At 36.7% G+C, this 20,222-nt stretch overlaps 2 protein-coding genes across 9 annotated transcripts in view; both read left to right on the forward strand.

Moving 5' to 3' along the window:
• Positions 1-7,007: 7,007 nt before the first annotated feature.
• olfml1 (olfactomedin-like 1) lies at positions 7,008-12,167 on the forward strand. The gene is made up of 3 exons (XM_039647821.2): positions 7,008-9,503; positions 10,045-10,330; positions 10,982-12,167. The coding sequence occupies exons 1-3, from the start codon at positions 9,393-9,395 to the stop codon at positions 11,755-11,757; spliced, it is 1,173 nt and encodes a 390-aa protein (XP_039503755.2). The 5' UTR covers positions 7,008-9,392; the 3' UTR covers positions 11,758-12,167.
• A 198-nt stretch (positions 12,168-12,365) lies between these two features.
• ppfibp2b (PPFIA binding protein 2b) overlaps positions 12,366-20,222 on the forward strand; it is a 52,752-nt gene continuing 44,895 nt past the window's right edge. For 5 of the 8 annotated variants that reach the window (XM_039647911.2, XM_089127548.1, XM_089127549.1 and 2 more), the window contains exon 1: positions 12,439-12,863. The gene's annotated coding sequence lies outside the window, so the exon portion shown is untranslated. Of the gene's footprint in view, positions 12,864-20,222 lie in introns of all 8 variants that reach the window. The other 3 variants (XM_039647908.2, XM_039647909.2, XM_039647914.2) reach the window with 1 other exon arrangement.

The raw sequence follows: 20,222 nt of genomic DNA on the forward strand, positions 1-20,222 counted from the left end.
GACCCAAATTTGGGTTGAAACAACCCAGTATTTTTTTAGAGTGCAAGAATTTAAAAAAGTATTTTTGTAGGGTTGTCACAAATAGAATTTCAGTAATTGATACTAGCACTGAAATTTCACAATTCTCAATATATTTTTTTTGATACTACAGCACACTTTTAAACCCATTTATTATTTAAAAAGTTAAATATTTACATTAATATTTATATAAATATAAAAAAATATATTTGGTCTTCAAGTACTCGACAATTAAGCAAATTAAGCTTATTTATTAAACATTTACTATTAAAAAATTGCTTCAAGCATGTCAATTAAGCAAATAGCTTTATATTTATATGAATAATTTTTTGTCACTCAAGTATACTAAAAAATACTGGGTTGTTTCAACCCAAATTTGGGTCAAATATGGACAAACCCAAATGTTGGGTTAAAATGTGAAAGACTCAAATTTAGGTTGAAACAGCCCAGCATTTTTTAGAATGTATGTGAATTAAGAAAACACTTTTTTATGTTTATTCTAATACCTTCATTTTCCTTTTAATATTTATATTAGTATCACCAAATGTATTTAACATTCAAGTATTTGTCATTTAAGCAAACATTATTTTAAATATGTTTAGCACTCAAGCTCAAATATTTATCAATTGAGCAAAAATGATAGATTTTCCAAATAATATATGAGTTACTTTCTTGTCTTTTTTTTTTTTTTTTTAAGTTTAATAAAGTTAGGGATTTAAACAAACCACTAACCCTAACAAAGTATGAGCAAGAGTAATATTAGCATATTAGCTTAGCAAGTAGCACTAATAGCATCTTTGGGCTGTCTCACATCATACATCATAGAACTGTTGACACTATATAGACCATTTTGCTAGATGTAAACAACACTGGTCCAGAAACACTGTTTCGGTTTGTAACTGTTTTCTTTACTTCGCATGTCAAGAAAACATCTTAAAGATGTTTGTTTAACTTTTTGATTCAGTTTTACATGTTCTGTTGGTTGTATTTTATCCCCGCTTTTGTGTAGCCTAGTGTTAAAAAACTGAAACAGGAAGTGCTTCTGGACAAAAAAACCTTTTCTATTAGACATGAAACAAATGTTGCTAATAACAGCTTGCAGACCGACTATAGCGAGCTTTGTTGATCATAAAAGGAATGCTCTTATCGGCGACAGGGTGTTTTAGATGTTATTAGAAGCATTCGTTTTGTAAATTGACCGCAGTTAGAACTCGTCAATGTTTACCTAATGCAACCTGAAATTTTATGGCGGCGAGACGGTGCTAATGGCTCACATTGCTAATCAAGGATCTGGCACTCAGGGGTAGAGGAACTGTCAAGGGTGAAGAGGGAAGTGTTTCCAGTAACTGCTGTGTTCTGTGGGCCCCACCGCTTCCTAATTACTGCCAGCATTATGAATTATTTAACAGCGTGATCTCTGTGATGTGCAAAACTGAGCCAAACTCTGTGCTCTCAGATCATTCCACGAGGCCGATCTGCCACGAGACGGAGGGCGCTTTAGTAGCGCAGGCATCGTGGGGATTCGCTTAAATCCTGGCCGCTGCATTTCGCAGCTTGATGCACCTGTTCTCTTAATTCACGCGCAAGTCTTAAAATCTTACTGGTTCCGGTAATACTACTGAGGTAGAGCTGAGTGCATGTGACTTCAGGCAGGTTGCGGAGAGATTTGGTCCAGCGGTATCTATCGGACTCCACCATTGTAAAAAGCTAACCGGAAGAGCCGTATCCCAACTAAAAGACATACTTCCTGTCTTAATTTTGTTCGTGACATAGGCCTATAGTCCCAGACTTAAATGCAGGTTTGAGCTATCTTATAGCAAGCAACTTGTACTGTCAAGTCCCAATGACATTAAAATGTAAGTTAATATATTAGCCTTACTGTAATATATAAGCTAGTGCACCAAAACAATGACAAAATTCACATTTAGAAGAATTCACAATAAGAAGCATTCAAAACGTACAATTAATCTTGCTCTGTTGATTAATTTATCAACAGAGCAAGAACTTAGGTTGGACAATCATATATGATATACACAAGCATTAATCAAACTGAGAAAAGTTTTCGCTGAGGTGATTCACCCTGTTCTAGCATCTGTTGCTAAGTGCTAAATCGGTTAAATTAGCATCTATAATAAACCAATGAACTATACCAAACAATATTGAGTGGGAGAGAAACATTCATATTTTCTGATTATTCTCCACCTACACACTTCATCAAAAACAATTTGGGGAGTCATTCTATATTTGCTTATCAGCCATGGTTGCATTCAGAGCAGTGTTATATAACGCCAGTGTGCTTAGTTACTAATGACTTTTCTTTTGCAGCTACATTACAGGATCTGAGGCTTATAAAGATGGAAAACGATGATATCAATAAGAGTTTTTTATTTTAAATATGACCATTTTATGATGCGATACACCAATCAAATCATTTTAGCTTCATGCTCGTCATTAAATCATGTTTAATTTTGACTTCTCTGTGCATGCTCTTTGAGGTGGACCCCCTAAACCTGCATTATATGACTGATATAGACAACAACGGTTTGACTGAAAAATGTCAAAACTGAAAATACTGTGGAAACAAAGACGTGTACATCTTGGATGCCCTTGAGGTAAGCTGAAACATTTCAAAAATTAATTTCAAAGTGAACTATCCCTTTAACAACCTCAGCTTACAGTGGGTCTGTTAAGTTTTTGTTCAAAATTATTATTTTTTTTCTTTGGACACCAACTATTGAAAAACAATATTGCAAAAGAAGACTAGCTAAAGATGTCAAATTCTGCAGCCATTGCACACTATATCTTCAGTTGTAGCAGTCCAGTTATAGAGACAGTTCTCCCCACTACACATTACATTACATCCCCCACACACCTGTTCAGACAGCAAGCTGGATGACATATTCATGGATGATTTGGTTCATTACCTCAATTCTTCTCATTTTGCACCTTTAAATTAAACTTGAGTGTGCTAACAAGGGATCCATCCACATAAGCCAGATTATGATATGGAAGCGTATGATTTTTGCTACTAATGATACTTTCTGAATTGCTTTCTAAATCAGATTATAGACAAACATATGTTGTGTGCTCAAATGGCACACTAGTTAATTGGGTTTGCCATTGAAACATCAGTGACATCAGGTGCATGTTACCGTGGTCCACTGGAACTATTATTGATGGTTCATTTAGCCAAGAAAACCCAAGTGCAGAGCACTTTTGTGGCTACAAGCTTATTTTTATGCAAAATAGAGACCATGATATTCTTAACTACAAGCCTGTGATTTTATTATAATCATCACAATGTACTACCGTGTATCTCCTCTCTCATTAAAGTTCAAAGGTGAATTGCAGATTGCAGCCCATGTGCCTCCAGCCTTATGGAAGCCAATTAGGTGAGCAGTGCTATGGTTACATGACTGATTTACAACCCAAGGGGATTCAGGAAATTGGGGTTTCACAGTTAGCACACATCACTTATTTGAAAAGCCCTGTGAATGATTGAACATCCATCTAGATTAATCATCAAGGGGATTCCATGCTCTCACAAATACCCAATAACAGTTTGTTACTGGCTACTAATCGCACAATTCACACGCAGAACAATTAAGGCTCCAACCTACGGCTATGTCGTTCTCCAAACAATATGGTGTTACTAATGATAACTCCCTTATTGTGCATACAAACATTTAATATACTTTAATGCACATATTAAACCACAGATAATCAGCTAATACTGTTTTACTGTAGACTGCATTATGAAATTTTAAACAGGAACATGCATTAAATGCCTTAATTTATTTAATAGTGATAATAAAAATCAAAGTGCTTTACATATAGAAGGGGGGAATCACCTCAACCACCAATGTGCAGCATTCATCTGTATGATGGGACGGCAGCCACATTGCACCAGATCGCCCCCACACACTAGCCTACTCTGGGGAGGAGATGGAGTGATGAAGACAATCAGTACTGTGGGGATGATTCAGAGGATGATGGACAGAGACCATTGCCAATGGGCAAATTTGGCCAGGATGTCGGTAATACAGCCCTTCTTTTTTCCAGGGACATCCTGGGATTTTAAATAACCACAAAGAGCCAGGACCTTGGTTTAACGTCTCATCCGAAGAATGGTTTAAGATGGGTTTGAACCCTAGTGAGATATGATTACAATGTGTCCTTTAGCATTTATGTTAAGTGCAATGTTTTAACCAGTGGTTTTGATGGGGTGGTGGTGGTTTGATGGAACGGGGTGGTGATGGCGCAGTGGATAAGACACATGCCTTTAGTGTGAGGGACCCAGATTCGAATCCACTGTGAGACATGAATGTGTCCCCGAGCAAGACACTTAACCCCTAGTTGCTCCAGAGGTGTGTGACCTCTGACATATATAGCAATTATAAGTCACTTTGGATAAAAATGTCAGCTAAATGAATAAATGTAAAATAGTTTTCAATTTATGGACCTTGACTCAAATGGGTCCGATTCATTCTGATGTTTAAAACAACGCTAAATAGAAGCAATAAAGTGCAACTAACTGTATAATCATTCATAGTTAAGACAGAGAAGTGAATAAGCTTAACCTTTAAATGCAATGGGAAAATATTTTGGAGTAAATTCACCTGGTAGAAGTTGCATGAACCATTAAAGGTAAAAGTAAATACGATACAGATTTTTGTTTACTTATATGCAACAAATAAAAGTGTTGAGTTGCATTCTGATGTCCAAAGTAAAATCTGGATCCTAACCTGAACTTATTGTTAAAATACAAAAGAAGACCTTATAAAACAATTAAAATAACAAGAGAATGCTATTAATAAGAATATGTCAGAATTTGCACAAGTATAGCATGGGTGTGTGTTCTGTTTTTCCTCCTGTCAGATTCCTGTAAAGGTGTCACTATCTATCAGATCCATCTGCCTAACATCGATCAGGCTTCAACAAGATCACCGAAGCACTTAGAGTATGTGATGGTGCATAATATATCAGCATGGGAATGTCACCAGTTGTCAAGATGATCCAAATCAGTGAGATACTGTACTATTCTCCGATACATGTGGGTCCAAAAGTCTGAAACCACTAGTAAGAATACTTTTTATTTATTTTTATTTTTTTTAAAAACAGTAAAAATAAATGTCTTTAAATGTTCTGAATTAACATTAACTGTCTGTTTATTTCCAGATTTTGAATGTGGTGTGAGGCTTTAGGACCCCAGTGTATTTTTTCCCTAGTACAGTACGTGTACGCAACACACATGTTAGTAGACAGCATGAATATTCAAGTCCTTGTATACATTAAAGAGGAATAAATAGACTGCTTGCTTTCCCACTGTGTCCCAAGGTGCAAGATAGGAAGTTTCAATGGTGATTAATTTTCTTCCGCGCAAGCTCAGAAGAAAGACATTCAGGTCTCGGTTCTCAAAGCATGTTTAATAAATGCTGCAAGGTTAGGTAAGTGCAATCACCATAACAAAGACATCCACAACTAGTCAAAGAAAACCTTAAACAGAAGACATTGGTGACAAGGTCAGTATGTATTACCAACTCTTGTTTCAGACAAAACAAATAGTTAAATAACAATAGCCTAATCAAAAGCAACTGGGTGAATCATTAAACAATTAGTGCCACACAATATTCTAAGTTTATCATAACATGTTTAGTCTCAGACTGGGCAGTAGCTGTCCAGAAATCTAAATAAGTCTAACATGAGCTTTAGCATTTCAAATATCAAAGAGTTGCTCTGATAACATTCCCAGGAGGCTGCAAGGCAATAAAGTCTGAATAAAACCAGTCCAAGAATAGAGCCTTGAGGGATCCCTAATGTTATAGTTGTAAGCAATAGCCCTTGATTGAAGCAAAGAATATCCAGTGCCTTTTTTCTTCTCAAGACCCTGTATATGTAACTTCCAGTGAAAATCCAAACATCTACAGTGTCCCTTCACAGAGAACTGTTCTATCTTCACACATTGCTTGATTTCATGCATGCGTTTATGATTTTATTTGGTAATGTTTAGGTACTCATAAAAGAGTTGGCAAAAAGTACCCAGATGACCTACTTCTGGCGAGAGTCTGAAGTGTGCATGCAATGAACCCTTTACTATCCCATGAGGCCACGGGAGACAATTTATGAATGGCAGTGAAGACGTTTGACACTGGTAGGTCACATGATAATGACAACATGGCTACGTCCAGATTACATTCATACTACACACATTAATACTACATAGAACATGCTTTTTAGTAATTACTTATTCAAAATAAGTACCAACTCAAGAGAGTATGAAATTTCGTACACCTTGAGGGTCCCTTGTCCAAACACTCCCCCTGACTGTGATTGGTGGGAGAGACAGATAGTCCCGCCCCCGGGACTCTCAAATAAGAAGAACGTTAAAAGGGATACTCCACTTTTTTTTGGAAATAGGCTCATTTTACAACTCCCCCGAAGTTAAACTGTTGAGTTTTACCTTTTTTGAATCCATTCAGCCGATCTCCGGTTTTGTCAGTAGGCTACCACTTTTAGCATCATTGAAGTGCACAAGACCATCAGCATTTCTTAGAAAAAAATGACCAAAGTGTTTTGATATTTTTCCTATTTAAAACTTGACTCTTCTGTAGTTACATCGTGCATTAAGACCGAAGGAAAATGTAAAGTTGCGATTTTCTAGGCTGATATGACTAGGAACTATACTCTCATTCCTGCGTAATAATCAGGAAACTTCACTGCCGTACCATGAGTGCAGCAGGCGCAATGTTATGACGCTTCCAACAGCCCCAGCTTCCAACCGGGACTAAGTTTTAGTGCTAAGTGTGTTAGTGTACGATGTGACTACAGAAGAGTCAAGTTTTAAATAGGAAAAAATCGAAACACTTTAGTATTTTTTGGGGGAGAAATGCTAATGGTCTTGTGCCCTTCAATGATGTATGTTAAGCTAGATGCTAAAAGTGGTACTGCCATAACCGGAGATCGGCTGAATGGATTCAAAAAAGGTAAAAGTCAACAGTTTAACTCTGGGGGAGTTGTAAAATGAGCCTGTTTCCAAAAAAAGTGGAGTAACCCAAACACTTTACGGGAAAATTAACTTAGAAATGGATTATATACAGCTAAGATTTTAACATAAACAAAAATCACACGTATCATTTATATGCTGTCCCGTTTATGAGATGATGTCTTCGTTTTCTGTGCATTCAGGGTTTTTGTTCTTGGTTTACTAAAATGTTCAAAAAGTGAATGTGAATAATAACTTTTTTAAATTGTTATTTAAAAAGCCTTTGCCACACCTTATTTGTTACTATAGTTTAAATGATGCAAGCCTATTTGAAGGCCTAGTCTTTTTATTCTGCTTATAGGATGCAAATGTATCAGCTTTGAAGTGTCCTGACAAAGTAATGAATGTGCTGTTGTGTATGTTGTTATAAACAGCAGGGAGCTGGTTGGGCTAAACCCCGAAGAAAAGATGAGAGGGAATTATGGAAGTGTGTCAGAGAGTTGGCTCAGTGGTGGAGACTGTTTGGGGACCATGCGTGTCCTCATTTAATGGTAAAAGGGATGCTTGGGTCTGTCTGATGTTTCCGAACAGATGTACCATTTCGCGCTTATTAATTCATTTGTGAATAAAAGTTAAACTGTAGAGATAAACATTAATTTCTAGTCATTTACCTGTTGAATTTTACGGATACTAACTGTTGTCTTTTGTGTAAATAACCATAACCGTTAGCATTAGATTAGTTGCAACTCTCCAGAGCATAGATGTTATAAGCCCCCAAAAAATATTAATATCAGACATACACATTCGAAAGCTTTTATGGGCTTGAGACAGGGACATGAAGTCACTGAAGAAGGGATGTTATTAAACTCATTCAGCATTGGAAGAGACACTGTTCCACTAATGGAGCTTTTGATGAGGGGTTTTGTCTCGCTGTGCTATATAGAGTTTGGTCACCAGGCACTTAAAAATTGTTATTAATGGAAGTATAGGACTACTTTGGGACAAGGTTGGTTGAAATAGTTTTAAAATGTTTTTAATTTCTTCTTGTAAATAGAAAAATAAGGTAAATAATACATATAGCTCTTTTTTAATAGAAATTTTTGTTGTCTTTTTTTTATTTTCTCTTCATCTATTTGCAGTCCTTGGATTTGCTGTGATTGAATTAGGCCACAAAAGTTTCCACATCAAATGTTTCTACATCATTTGAGCCTGTCGCTTCCTTTTGCAGTGTTTTCTTTGACAACAAGCCCAGTCCCCTCGTGACAAGCAAACCTCATTTTTGACAATTGCCTGAGCTACTACATTGTCATTTCTGATTAAATGAAAAAATAATAATAGGTTACAGTAAAAAGCAAATGAATGAGACAAATATAAGGAAGATATGATCTGATACCCTAGTTAATGCAAAAGGCTTGTTTTGTGATTTCTATTTAAGATGAGGCATAATATTTGAATGATGCCATTATATAACAGCCTAAATAATTGACTAGTGGAATTTGGGCCAGTGGTGTCAGAAGCACAAAAACGTCTAAAGGAAGTTATCCGAGTTAAAAAAAAAAATGCTGAATTTCGGAAAATCACTGATAAACCAGAGATGTTGGAAACGGATATATTTTAAATCCATGTAAACAAACTCTCATTGTCTAAGCAAACAAAATCAACAATGGACACATTCACATTGTTGTTTTGGTAGTGGCGCCATCTGATGGACAAACAGAACCTTTCTCTGGGAGAACGTTAAAAGAAAGTTAAAAGATATTAGCAAGAATGTTATGCTAAATAGTGTTTTAGCAATAAAATCATTTTAGTAATTTTAGTTCATAGCCTACTAATAGAAATAAAATTGGCGAATAATCCTTTTTTTAAAAGAAGTGCAACAAACAACTTCTTCCAGGAATAAAGTCATTTTCTTCCCCCCGTCACTTATTTGGCAGGAAAAGTGTCTGTTTGTGGGCCAAAAATGAGGGTTGCGTCGGCCAGCCAGACTGAAGCTCCTGAAGGTGTCCTGATGTGTTTCCTGCTCTCAAATAACCAAATTGAACTCTAAAAAGGCTAACAAACTGAAGGGGTGAGGCAAATATGGTGTACATTATACTGTAAATATGCAGTAATTTGAATCGTATGATCTGCTATTTTGATTTATCGAGTGTAAGCGTGTCGGGACATCTGGAGTTTATTAATACTAAAAACACAGCTTGTGAAGACCTGCCTTTTCAGCATCTTCCTTCGAATACAGTTCCAGAATTTGAATAACAAACATCCAGTTGCTTCTGGAACTCCGCCTGGCTCCATTTTAGCAGACTGACATTAGAAAAGAAAGGGAGTTTTCTTGGTTTTATTATATAACACAAACTAAACAACAGGGAAAGACATCAGAGTTGAAATATACATCATGCTTTTGTCATTGATAACTATACTTCTTTTGCTTGGAACTGGACAAACTCAAAGGACAACTCCTGATTTTATGATGGAATATTTTCAGAGACAACTTCAGGAGCTGGAGGTAAGATTTTTTAAGATAACTTATTTGTGGCCAAATATGTTTGCTTTAACTAGCTAATATAATATATGAATACATTGTACATTGGGTAGGACAATTAAAGCTTACTATTAGCTATGTTTCATACTCTTTTTGTATGTGATTGTGTTAAGTATATGTTCCTGGATCTGGATTGTTGGTTCATTTCTACAACATAACTCTAACCTAACCGTAAACTTATAAAATGAGAGAATTTTAACTACACTAATGTGCGGTTCCCATTAGCCTAGAACTTTTTTTCCATTTCTCTACAATGTGACTGGTAAAATTTGGAATGCTCCAAGACTAACAAGGATGTTGATCCTTGCCGTACTTGGTCAAATCAGGGGATCAAGTTTTAGCTGGTTAGCTATGTGTTCAAACTGAATTAAATTTCAAGCAAAACACACATAAATTGCTAACATTTAAATATAGTAGATGTTTTACCTTTACAATTTAGTTTTATTGTTGAGTTTTAATATAGTGTGATTAGTCACGTGGTATTTTTGCGCATTCATCTTAACAGGGACGACTGATCAAATGCGAGCAGGGCTTCCAGCACTTCAGTCAAAGGCTGTATGAAATGTTTAAGGAGATACATGGGCAAACAAGCAAGGTGAACGTGTTGAAATCAGAGGTCAAAGGTCACATTGATACCATCGCTATGCGCATGGATCGAGTGGAGAGAGATGTGGAATACCTGCAGAATAAGATCCCTGACAACGCTCAGGTTGACATTGAAGATTCGCTGATCGAGGACCAGATGAAAGAAGCCAAGCTAAAAAAGACATCTGTAATCCCTAAGGGCAAAGGTAAATAAGAAGTTTAGGCATCTATCATTTGGAATTAAGCCCTACAATTTTAATTTTCAGGACTTTTTTGGTGTTAGTGTTAGAGTATTACATGTAAACATGTAGATTAAGAATATTTACCCCCGGTTTCACAAACAAGGCTTGAGCCTAGTCCCAGACTAAAATGCACGTTTGGGTATTGAGCTGCGATTTTTTTCAAGAGACGCTACTACGTCTTAATTGAACTAAGGTCTAATCCTGGCTTCTGTCTGTGAAACCCCAGCAAACAAAGAATGTTCCCCTAATGTTCCCGAATGGTCCCATGAGGTTATTTTTTTGGGAACTAAACAAGAACATTATAGGAACGTTCCATGTAGGTTATTTTTAGGTTCCATTTTTATAACGTAAGGAGAATGTTCCGGGAATGTTCCCTTAACCTTAAGGGAAAGTTCTAGGAATGTTCTGGGAACCAAAAACTAACGTTCCCAGAACCTAAATTTGTTTGCTGGCACCATGCCTTAGTTTCCAGTAATTGATAAGGTATCAATAAATTGTGCTTTCCTATAAAAATATATGGTAAATAAAGGATGTAATTGTATAAATGTAATATTTCTAAAAACTTATATTGCTATTGCTGCATAAAGTTGATTATTTTGATCTTGATTCTTCCAGACTGCAGTTCAGAGCTTGTGGGTATCAAGTCCCTCAAAATCGTCAAGAAGGCAGGCGACATCAATGGGTCCTGGATGAAGGATCCGACGAAGGGTTCTGCTAAGATTTACTTTTTTAGCGGCACTCGAAACAGTACAATATTAGCATATACTTCTCTGAAGGCTTTCACTGGAGCAAACTCCACCAAAAAGACGGAAGTTATCCGTCTTCCTTTTCCCTGGCATGGAACCGGCCATGTAGTCAACAACGGCTTTGTGTACTACCACAACGCAGACACCAACAATGAGATCCTGAAGGTCCACCTCAACAATCGCACAGTGGCTGATCGCTTGCTGCTTCCTGGAGCCGGTCGAATGCCGGCTTATTCCCTCAGCCCTCACACCTTGCTGGATCTCGCTCTTGACGAAATGGGGCTCTGGTCGATCCATGCGGACCCAGACTTTGGCGGCAACTTGGTGATCTCCAAGCTGGACCACAGTAGTCTGGCTGTGGAGCACACTTGGGATACCAATTGCAATAGCCGTGATGCAGAAGCATCTTTCATAATCTGTGGCACCTTATATGTGGTCTACAACTCCCACTATGGTGGAAGGTCCAGCATCCAATGCTTGTTTGATATCCACGACACCATCTACCTGGAGAGCATCCCTGTGCTTTTCTTCCCAAAACGTTACACCAGCCACTCTGGTTTGCATTTCCACCCCAAGGATAAGAATCTGTATGCTTGGGATGATGGTTATCAGACCATCTATAAGTTAGATATCAAGAAGATATAAGATTGGTCAGTTCTACATAGAAACAAAAGGGCAGTTACAATAAGGTCCTTTCAACCATCAGTGCTTTATTCTTCTTCCCAATCACATCTGATCTGCTTGAAAGCACTTTGTAGTGCACTTTGTTGTTTTACCAGACTGTAATTTCCTGAAAAACAAAGGACTCTTTGGGTTCCTCGGTTCAGTCAGAGTGCCGCTAGTATCGTATCTCCACTCTTTCTATGATTGATTTGAGACAATAAAAGTTGTGTATAAAAGAAGTTTATCCAACAGCAGTAGGCCTACACTAGAAATAAAGAGCATTATATAAAAACAAATTATCTACAATGGCTATGTCTCTCAAAGAAAATATTTTTGTACAGAATTTGTTGCTATTTCAAATTCACAGTATTGCTGAGTACAAAGTCTTCAAAGTTTATTCATTAAAGAAATTGTTATTACTATTTTTTTTCACTTTTCTAAGGCTTTAAATCATGATTTTAACTTTACATTTTGTTTTTAGGTTGCAAGCGTGTACCTGTGCTGATAACGTTTAGCGCATGCGCACTTATATGTTAGTCTATTTGTCATATTTGTGAATTTAAATGGCCTGAACAATAGATGGCGCTGCTATTCTCCACACAGATTTCCACAGGACTACCTGACAGTAAAAGAAAGACCTGAACATGCGGTCACTAGTTGTAACCATAGACTGTGGTTGTAACGGAACATATTTGAAGACAAAGGACACACTACAAATACAATACTATTGTATTTATTTCATTCTGTGACAAAACATTTAAAACTAAAGAAATTTGTTTTCACAGCTCTTGTGTTTTTTAAAGATATTCCCTCCTCGTTACTTATACCAAATTAATTGTTCCACTATACTTTGACCGCGTTATTAAGACTAAAGTTTAGTTTATTATGTTAATTATAATATGGAAATCGTTTTGCGATACGACCCGCCCCTTACAGCACATGACAGGTGATTGGTCAGATGAAATGGACCTCATGGCTTTATGATATTGGAGCAACGCCGTTCGTTCGATGATAACAGATGAGCGGGACGCCAGCTGACATCAAGGGGATTTAAAATCGGCCAGGATCGGGAATTACTTACAATACAGGTACGTTGAATTTTTAAAAACATACTACCAACGGCCCTTTCTTACACAGAACAACTTTTTCGTCATTTTAAGCAGTTTTAAATAGTCTTTCGCACGTGTAATGTCATAAAAATTATCAAGAAAGTTTAGGTGCTGTACGTTAACGGTTCCTCGTCATAAATTTAATTTAAATCACATTGAATGATCTTTTCTGCCGCTGTATTTATTATTAATGATAAATGTGTGAGTTGTAACTAGGCTACTGTATGGGATCAGAATTTTCTTAATATTTTACATAACATGCAAAAAAAAAAAAAAACACACATACAAACTTTAAATGCGAGTGAATATAATTATTTACATAGTACACCAAGCTGTAATGATAACCATGTGAATTCCATTAGCTTTCTAATGCAAACAAGTAGCCTAATCAATGAAAACATAAGTCAAATGTGAGTAAAAATAAATCACTTCCATTTAAATTCTTCTTACATTACATTATTTAGTAGTAGTACACATCACAGTATAGTATACTGTGATGATGACCAAAGAGGAATAATCACTGACCAGAAACTTCGACTCAAACGTGATTGGTCTGTCAAATCCTGAAGGATCTAGGTAGATAAATGGGTCATACAGTGTAGGATGAACGGTCTCAGATTAGCCATTATCTGAACGAATATTCACAAAACATTCGGCACTGAAGCCTATTACAGTGTTTGTCTCTGCCTGTTACCATTCATTGTCCACGTTTGTTTTACTGCCAGTTTTTATTATAGTGCATAAAGCCTCTTCCTTCAGTGCTGACCCCAGTGGGCTCAGTGAGCAGCCACACTCTGTGCTGCGATGGAGATTTCACTTGGTAATGACTGTGGGGTTCAACAAAGCTGTCTGTGAAGATCATGTGCTTAGAGAAAAGGATAAAGGCTTTTTTATTTGTCCACTTCCCCTGGCACGCTCTGAAAACAACACAATTGTATTGCTCTTTGATGACACTACCGTATGTTTGCCAAATTTAAGAGTTTAATAACTTGTTGTGGATGACCATTTTAGTTGTTACAGTACAGTTTTTGTTTAAATAACCATGTGATGATGTGTAATCTTGAAGTAGCTTAACATTTCAGAGATGTTTAAGGTGGAATCATGCCTTTACAGTCTTTGAAGCCTTTGACTTCCTTCTCCATCCCATTTTGACCCTCACCTTTCTGTATTCAGGGAAAGAGATGTTGAATAGTGAGATCCTCTTAGCATCTTGGCAGTTTCTTGGCAGAGCAAATTAAAAGCAAGACATTGATCTCTGGTTGATTTTTTGTTGTTGTGGTAGCAAAGTTGAGTACATGGTAAAGGGTTTATGATAACAGGTGAAGGAGAGCGTTCATATTGTTGTTTTGAACAGACACGTAGCCCTCAGGCTCTTCTACTGTGTGATTATTACCATGCCCTTATTTCCATAGAGGTGCACACACACGTCCTGACTGACCAGTTTTACCACAACCGTTTCATTCCCAGAACGATAATTTGAAAATTGTAGTGATTCTCTCACTGATATCAAGTAGTTAGTTCAAGAGATCGTTCGCACAAAAGTAAAAAGTTTTTCATTATTTACTCACCCTCATATCATGCTAGAACCTGGAATTTTGAAGAACATTTTGCCCGTACACTCTTATAAAAATGGTACCCTTTAAAAAGGCTCAAATATGTACAATATTTGGTACCAATAAGACTCTTTGAGGTACTAATATGCACTCCTCAGGTACAAAGGTGCACCTTTGGAAAGGGTACCGCCACAGCTTCTGAAAGCTAATGTTGACCAAAACAACTCAATAATGATGACTGGCAACAGTTTACTGAAGTTTTGTGCAGTCTTGTATAGGGATTCAATCATTTCTCCAGCACACACTTGAAAGTCATACAGGTTGGGAACAACATGAGGGTGACATATTTTTAATATTCAAGTAAACTTGTCCCACTTAGTGCAATGAAACCCTTAGTGCACTTTTGTTTTCTGAGGCTTTCGAAGGCTTGTAAAGTTAAATGCAGTTTAATGAGCATCTAAAAGGGTCCATCACACTTTACCACACTTTACATTAATTCTTTTCTCACTCTTTGATTCAAATATACCATCCACTAGGTTTAAGAATCGAGATCCAATTCCCAGTTGCATTTTGCACTGAATACTGTAACCTAGCAGAGGAAGCTAACTTGAACGTCAACAGTTGGCATCAGACTTTCTGTGAACCCCGTCCTGAGGACTGAGATAGACGGCGGTGGAGATCCCATGCAATATGCATTGGGCAGTATTGATGTCAGGGACCTGTAGGACAGAGCCGTGACGTTTTGCCCCATGAGCAGGGTTTTCCTGTGCCGAGCGGCTCACTGACATTTTCACGGGCCTTGGCACCACAGTCGAATGCACCTGCTCAGGGCTGACATTTCTCTTGTTACTGTGGAGGAGTGCAGCATTCACCCCAGCTGCCAGAACGCATCCGCTCCGGTGAGTACAGCTCAGGATCGTCCAGGGTCTAAGCCTGAATCGAACTTACAACCGCCTACACCGAGTCATGAATCATTCCGAGTGTGTAACATCAGAGCTGTTTTGATCTCCTGGACATTCTGACGTTAATATGTGTGGAAGTGTTATGTGAAACGTCTTTATTAATTCGGCGGAGCTTCCTCTTTGTCTTCCGCTTGTTGATCACGCTACTCCGCATGTGGTGTACAGTCATAAAGGTTCTGCAACTCTATCCCCTTGTTATTTGAACCAGGTTTGTTGTGGATGACTTAACGTGTTTGAAAAGTAACCTCTATTGAGAAGGTAGCTTGTGGCAGAGCGTGAACCTGCTCACACAAAAACGTCCAGATCCCACAGCGATGAGGCCTTGTGTCACTTTGGGAACTGCGCTTTACCTTCTACATTATAGTGCGTTTGACCAAGGTATGCGCAGTGCCCACGCGATATGTCACTCCGTCAGCTGCTTACTGAACACACACACACACACACATATACACATCGGGATGGTTTAATGCAGAGTGCTGAGTGGGGACGGTTAAGCTGTTTGAGGAGGACTGCTGTCTTTGATGTTCTCATATTAAGCTGTGTTGACGTGCTGGGTTTATTGGTCTGACACCTAATGCTGATGCCACTTCCTCCCCCTGCAGTATTTCTGCCCAAGGCTGATACAGTATGTGTCATTTTTTGGGTTTTACTGTACATAGTGGGGATTGCTATATTTGCTAACAACATGTATGGAAAATATGTATATGGAGTGGCTTACAGGCAAATTAATAACAAGCAAAAATTATAATTAACATGGTTTTAGGTTTCGAATAATACCATAGTTGGCACAGTGGATTTATTAAGATAATTATTATATTATATTATATTATTTAATATTATTGGGGTCTGTAAGATTACTTTTTTGTTGTTGTTTTAATAAGTCTTTTCTGTCCGGTGCATTTATTTGATCAAAAGTACAGAACATTTATATTGTGAAACATTGCAATTTAAAATAACTTTTCTATTTGAATGTATTTTAAAATGTAATTTATTCCTGTAATGGTAAAGCTGTATTTTCTTCAGCATCATTACACCGTATTCAGTGTCACGTGATCCTTCAGAAATCATTCTCACACACTGATATAATAATAAGAAATGTTTCTTGAGCAGCAAATCAATGTTGAACAAATTTTCAACAAATGGAAATCTTTTGTAACATTATAAATGTCTTTACTGTCACTTTTGATTCATTTAATAAATGCATTCATTCATTTAAATAATATTTTTACTGACCCCAAAACCTTTGAACAGTAGGCTTAGTGTTAATTTATGGCAACTTTTTTCAAAGAAAACATTTTACATAAAAGTACATTTAATGTGTATTGTGTACATAATTTTTGTATTATTTCAAATTTTATGGGAACTGTTTTCAAAAGAGTAAAACTCACAATAAGTGAGGGAAAATAAGTCTTTCCTCAAACTATTGCTATAAAAAGTTATTTACTCCTATACATCATATTTAGAGTTACATAAGTCTCTCAAGTGATTCTAGATATAAGTTTGATGTCTGTCATAACAAGAATAATAACTATAACAATTAGTGTACACACCAGTGGACGAAATGTTCTGTTTATTCTAAAGGCCTGTTCACACCGGGACGAATTTTGTGCGCGAATTTAACACCTTGTGACTAAACAAAGGGCGCCAATGTGAGTGTGCACACACACCAACACGAAAAACGCCATGCGTAAAGCGTAATTTTTTTAAACCACCTTGAGTTCGTTTTTTTGGTTTGATGCGCCGCGTCAAAAACTATCCGACCAATGAGATTGGTGCTTTTGCTCTCGTGTCTGGTGCTTCTGAAGTTACAGTAAAACACTTGGGGGCGCTCAAACACAAAACGGTTTTACCGAGCACACATGCCTAACGGCGAAGAAGACATACACACTGCCGGAAGAAGATATACACACTGAAGATAGAAGATACCTAACGGCGAAGAAGATATACACACTGAAGAGTATATGATAATGTTTATAATATTTTTGTTATAATAGTATCATTATTTCTGTTTTACATTAAGCGCCATCTAATGTCAGGGAATGAATTTGCATGTTCACTCGGCTCATTGTCAGCGAAAATCACTTTGGGTGTGAACACAAAAAATGCGCTAAAAATGCTGGCTGATATACGCGCGTCCCGGTGTGTACGGGCCTTAAGAGCGTGCTGCAGTTTTGTTATCTGTCCCTTTAAATGCTCGAGCTCTTTAAAACAGGATGGATTCTGATTGGCTCTATAAAAATGATTTTATCGTTCATAAGCTGGAAAAAAAATCATTCTGAAAGTGAGTTGATACTGTTATAGTCCACTGGTTATGGACGTTAATATAGTTATCGTTATAGTTATTATTCTTGGTGTGAATGGACTTTAAACCCGATTAGTAAATCAGTAAATCGCTATTCTTTTATATTTAGATTAATTTACTATTTAGAATAAACTATATCATTATTGTTCTTGGTTTGAACAGGCTTTTATTAATGCTTACTCATTATTTTGTGTATCTGTTCCAAAGTCCAAACATGTTCATGATCACAATTTTCCAGTATTTTAGTTAAAAACAACCTTGGATGAGGCGGTTTATCATTAACTGTAATGTAGCTCAAAAATATAGGGACTTCCCGCAGTACCGGTAGTTTCTGTTTGCCTCTCTAAACATCCTGGAGTAAAGTAAGGAGAGTGGTTATTCTAACACCACAGTTTGCTGTTTGGCACCAAACGCTGGGCTCACAGTCTCAGGCAGTTTTTGATTCACATGATAAATAGCAGTAGCTTGTTAAAACCAGAGAATTAGTTTGCATGTTTGGTTTCACAATATTTCAAAGGGTTTTGGATCCAAAAGATCTATAGGTTCTTCAGTGTCTGCTTGTGAGTGTTATCTAGAGCGAACACTTAAGTATTGTCAAAGCTTGTCACATGTCAAAGTAAAGCAAACAACACTAGACTAATATGTCTCATGAGGTGAATCTTTCCAAAACTTTTTTTTAATTTTTATCATTGGTTTCATACCAAAAAAAGTACAAAAAGTGTTGGGTGTAATGCATTACTAAGTAATTAATTACTGTAACTTAATTACTTTTCCCTTAAAAAAGTAAAGTAAGGGATTACTTCTGTATTTTAATTATAGTTACTTCTGATTTCATTGCATTACTGAATAGACAGTCCAACTTTATTTAAAACAAGTGTATTTAACATCAAAATAATAAAATGTATGTTTTTAATGTAACATTCTCCCCTTAAATACTTTTGTCAGTTCAAAAATAATTTATACACTTTTATATTATTTATTTGAAAGAGAAGTTTCATGTCTATCTTTGTATTGTTTAACTGGTCATGGTTGATATGGGATTTAGAAAGTAATTATTAATAATGCAATACGTTAGTACAGGAATCTAATTACACTGTTGAAGATATAAAACTTTTTTTTTTTTTTTTGAGTAACTTGCATAACACTGTACACACAGACATACACTAATGGTTGAAACAAGATTTTTACATTTTCCCGAAGAAAATAGGTGGTGCTTACAAGAGTCGTGAAAAGGTCACCTCCACAAGGCAGATTACTGTGGTATTCAGGGTAAAGTCTAAATGGCCCAGTAAGTTCTCTATGATATCCTGGACTCTAGTTTTGATTCTTGTCCCTCCTTCAATATAAGTCTATGGGATTGATATATCATAAATGAGTAAAGTGAGGGTGAGAGATACTGTAGTTGGGATCAGGTTCAAACACTTCATTGAAATCAGTTTCCCCTCTCAAAGCCTCCGCATGAATAACCTGTGGGTTGGATGGCCTTGCAATCTCTAAGAGAAACAGTGTGAACGGAAATATTCAGAATGGGTTTGGGCGGAAAAAGTGATTTATTTATTTTTTTTGTAATTCAAGGTTTCGCTGTTTGTGTTGGCTTATCAGGGACAGGGTTTTATAAACACAGAGGATCTAAGCAGCCGAGGACTTGAATGCTGTCCGGCATGTGATGTGTGTGTGATTCAGTCCCTCTGGGCGGCTCGGTCACACTCTTGAGTATCAGGAACACTGAGGGCAAGGGCTTCTATTGGAATGCGTCAACACTGATAGAAGCAACACTGACTTACTGTGGGGGACATTTCAGAAGTTTTCAACTAAACTAAAGATTTGTTTGAGAAACTTGATTAACTAAATCCATAGTACTGATTAATAAGTAATGTGAAATATAGGGGTGTAACGATACCCTCGTGTCACGATTCGATAGACGATACTGAACTCACGATACGATATTATTGCGAAACTCCAATAATATTCATACAATATTCATGATTCTGAAGCTGAAAATACAGAATTATTTTAGTCAAATATTCTTGCACTTCTGGACACTTTTTACTGGTCAAGTTACTGGTAAGTCATTTGACATTATCAGGAGGACCCACAAATATTCCCCCATTGGATTATTATACATTATAATCAATAGTATATATAGTAGTTTAATGTAGTACTGACACTAAAACGTTTGTGAGAATTTTCTCTCACACAGTAATTCTTATTTTGTGGAACTATCCACGATACATATTGTCACTAGAATCCACGATACGTATTGTTGTATTTTTGTATTGCTATATATTGTGGCACAATATATTGTTACACCCCTAGTGAAATAATCAGTAATTTTCGATAATCAGAAATTCCTAGTACAAACTCTCTACACATATTTCCGTGTTGTTGTGTCTGTTTTGTTTCTGTTTTTGTTATATTTGTTTTATGCCAATAATTAATATAATACTAAAAATATTGCTTTTATTATTAGACTAATTGTTAACATAGTAGTAATATAATGCTATCTAACTATCTATACACA

This window comes from Pimephales promelas, chromosome 25 (assembly GCF_988280905.1).
Source record: "Pimephales promelas chromosome 25, fPimPro1.hap1.1, whole genome shotgun sequence".
NCBI classification, from domain to species: Eukaryota; Metazoa; Chordata; class Actinopteri; order Cypriniformes; family Leuciscidae; genus Pimephales; species Pimephales promelas.

Bases quoted from the DNA above. Each gene is read 5' to 3' on its own strand.
- olfml1 (XM_039647821.2), top strand. From the start codon at position 9,393: ATGCTTTTGTCATTGATAACTATACTTCTTTTGCTTGGAACTGGACAA. The intron at 9,504-10,044 runs GTAAGATTTTTT...TCATCTTAACAG, and splicing joins GACAACTTCAGGAGCTGGAG to GGACGACTGATCAAATGCGA. The intron at 10,331-10,981 runs GTAAATAAGAAG...TGATTCTTCCAG, and splicing joins TGTAATCCCTAAGGGCAAAG to ACTGCAGTTCAGAGCTTGTG.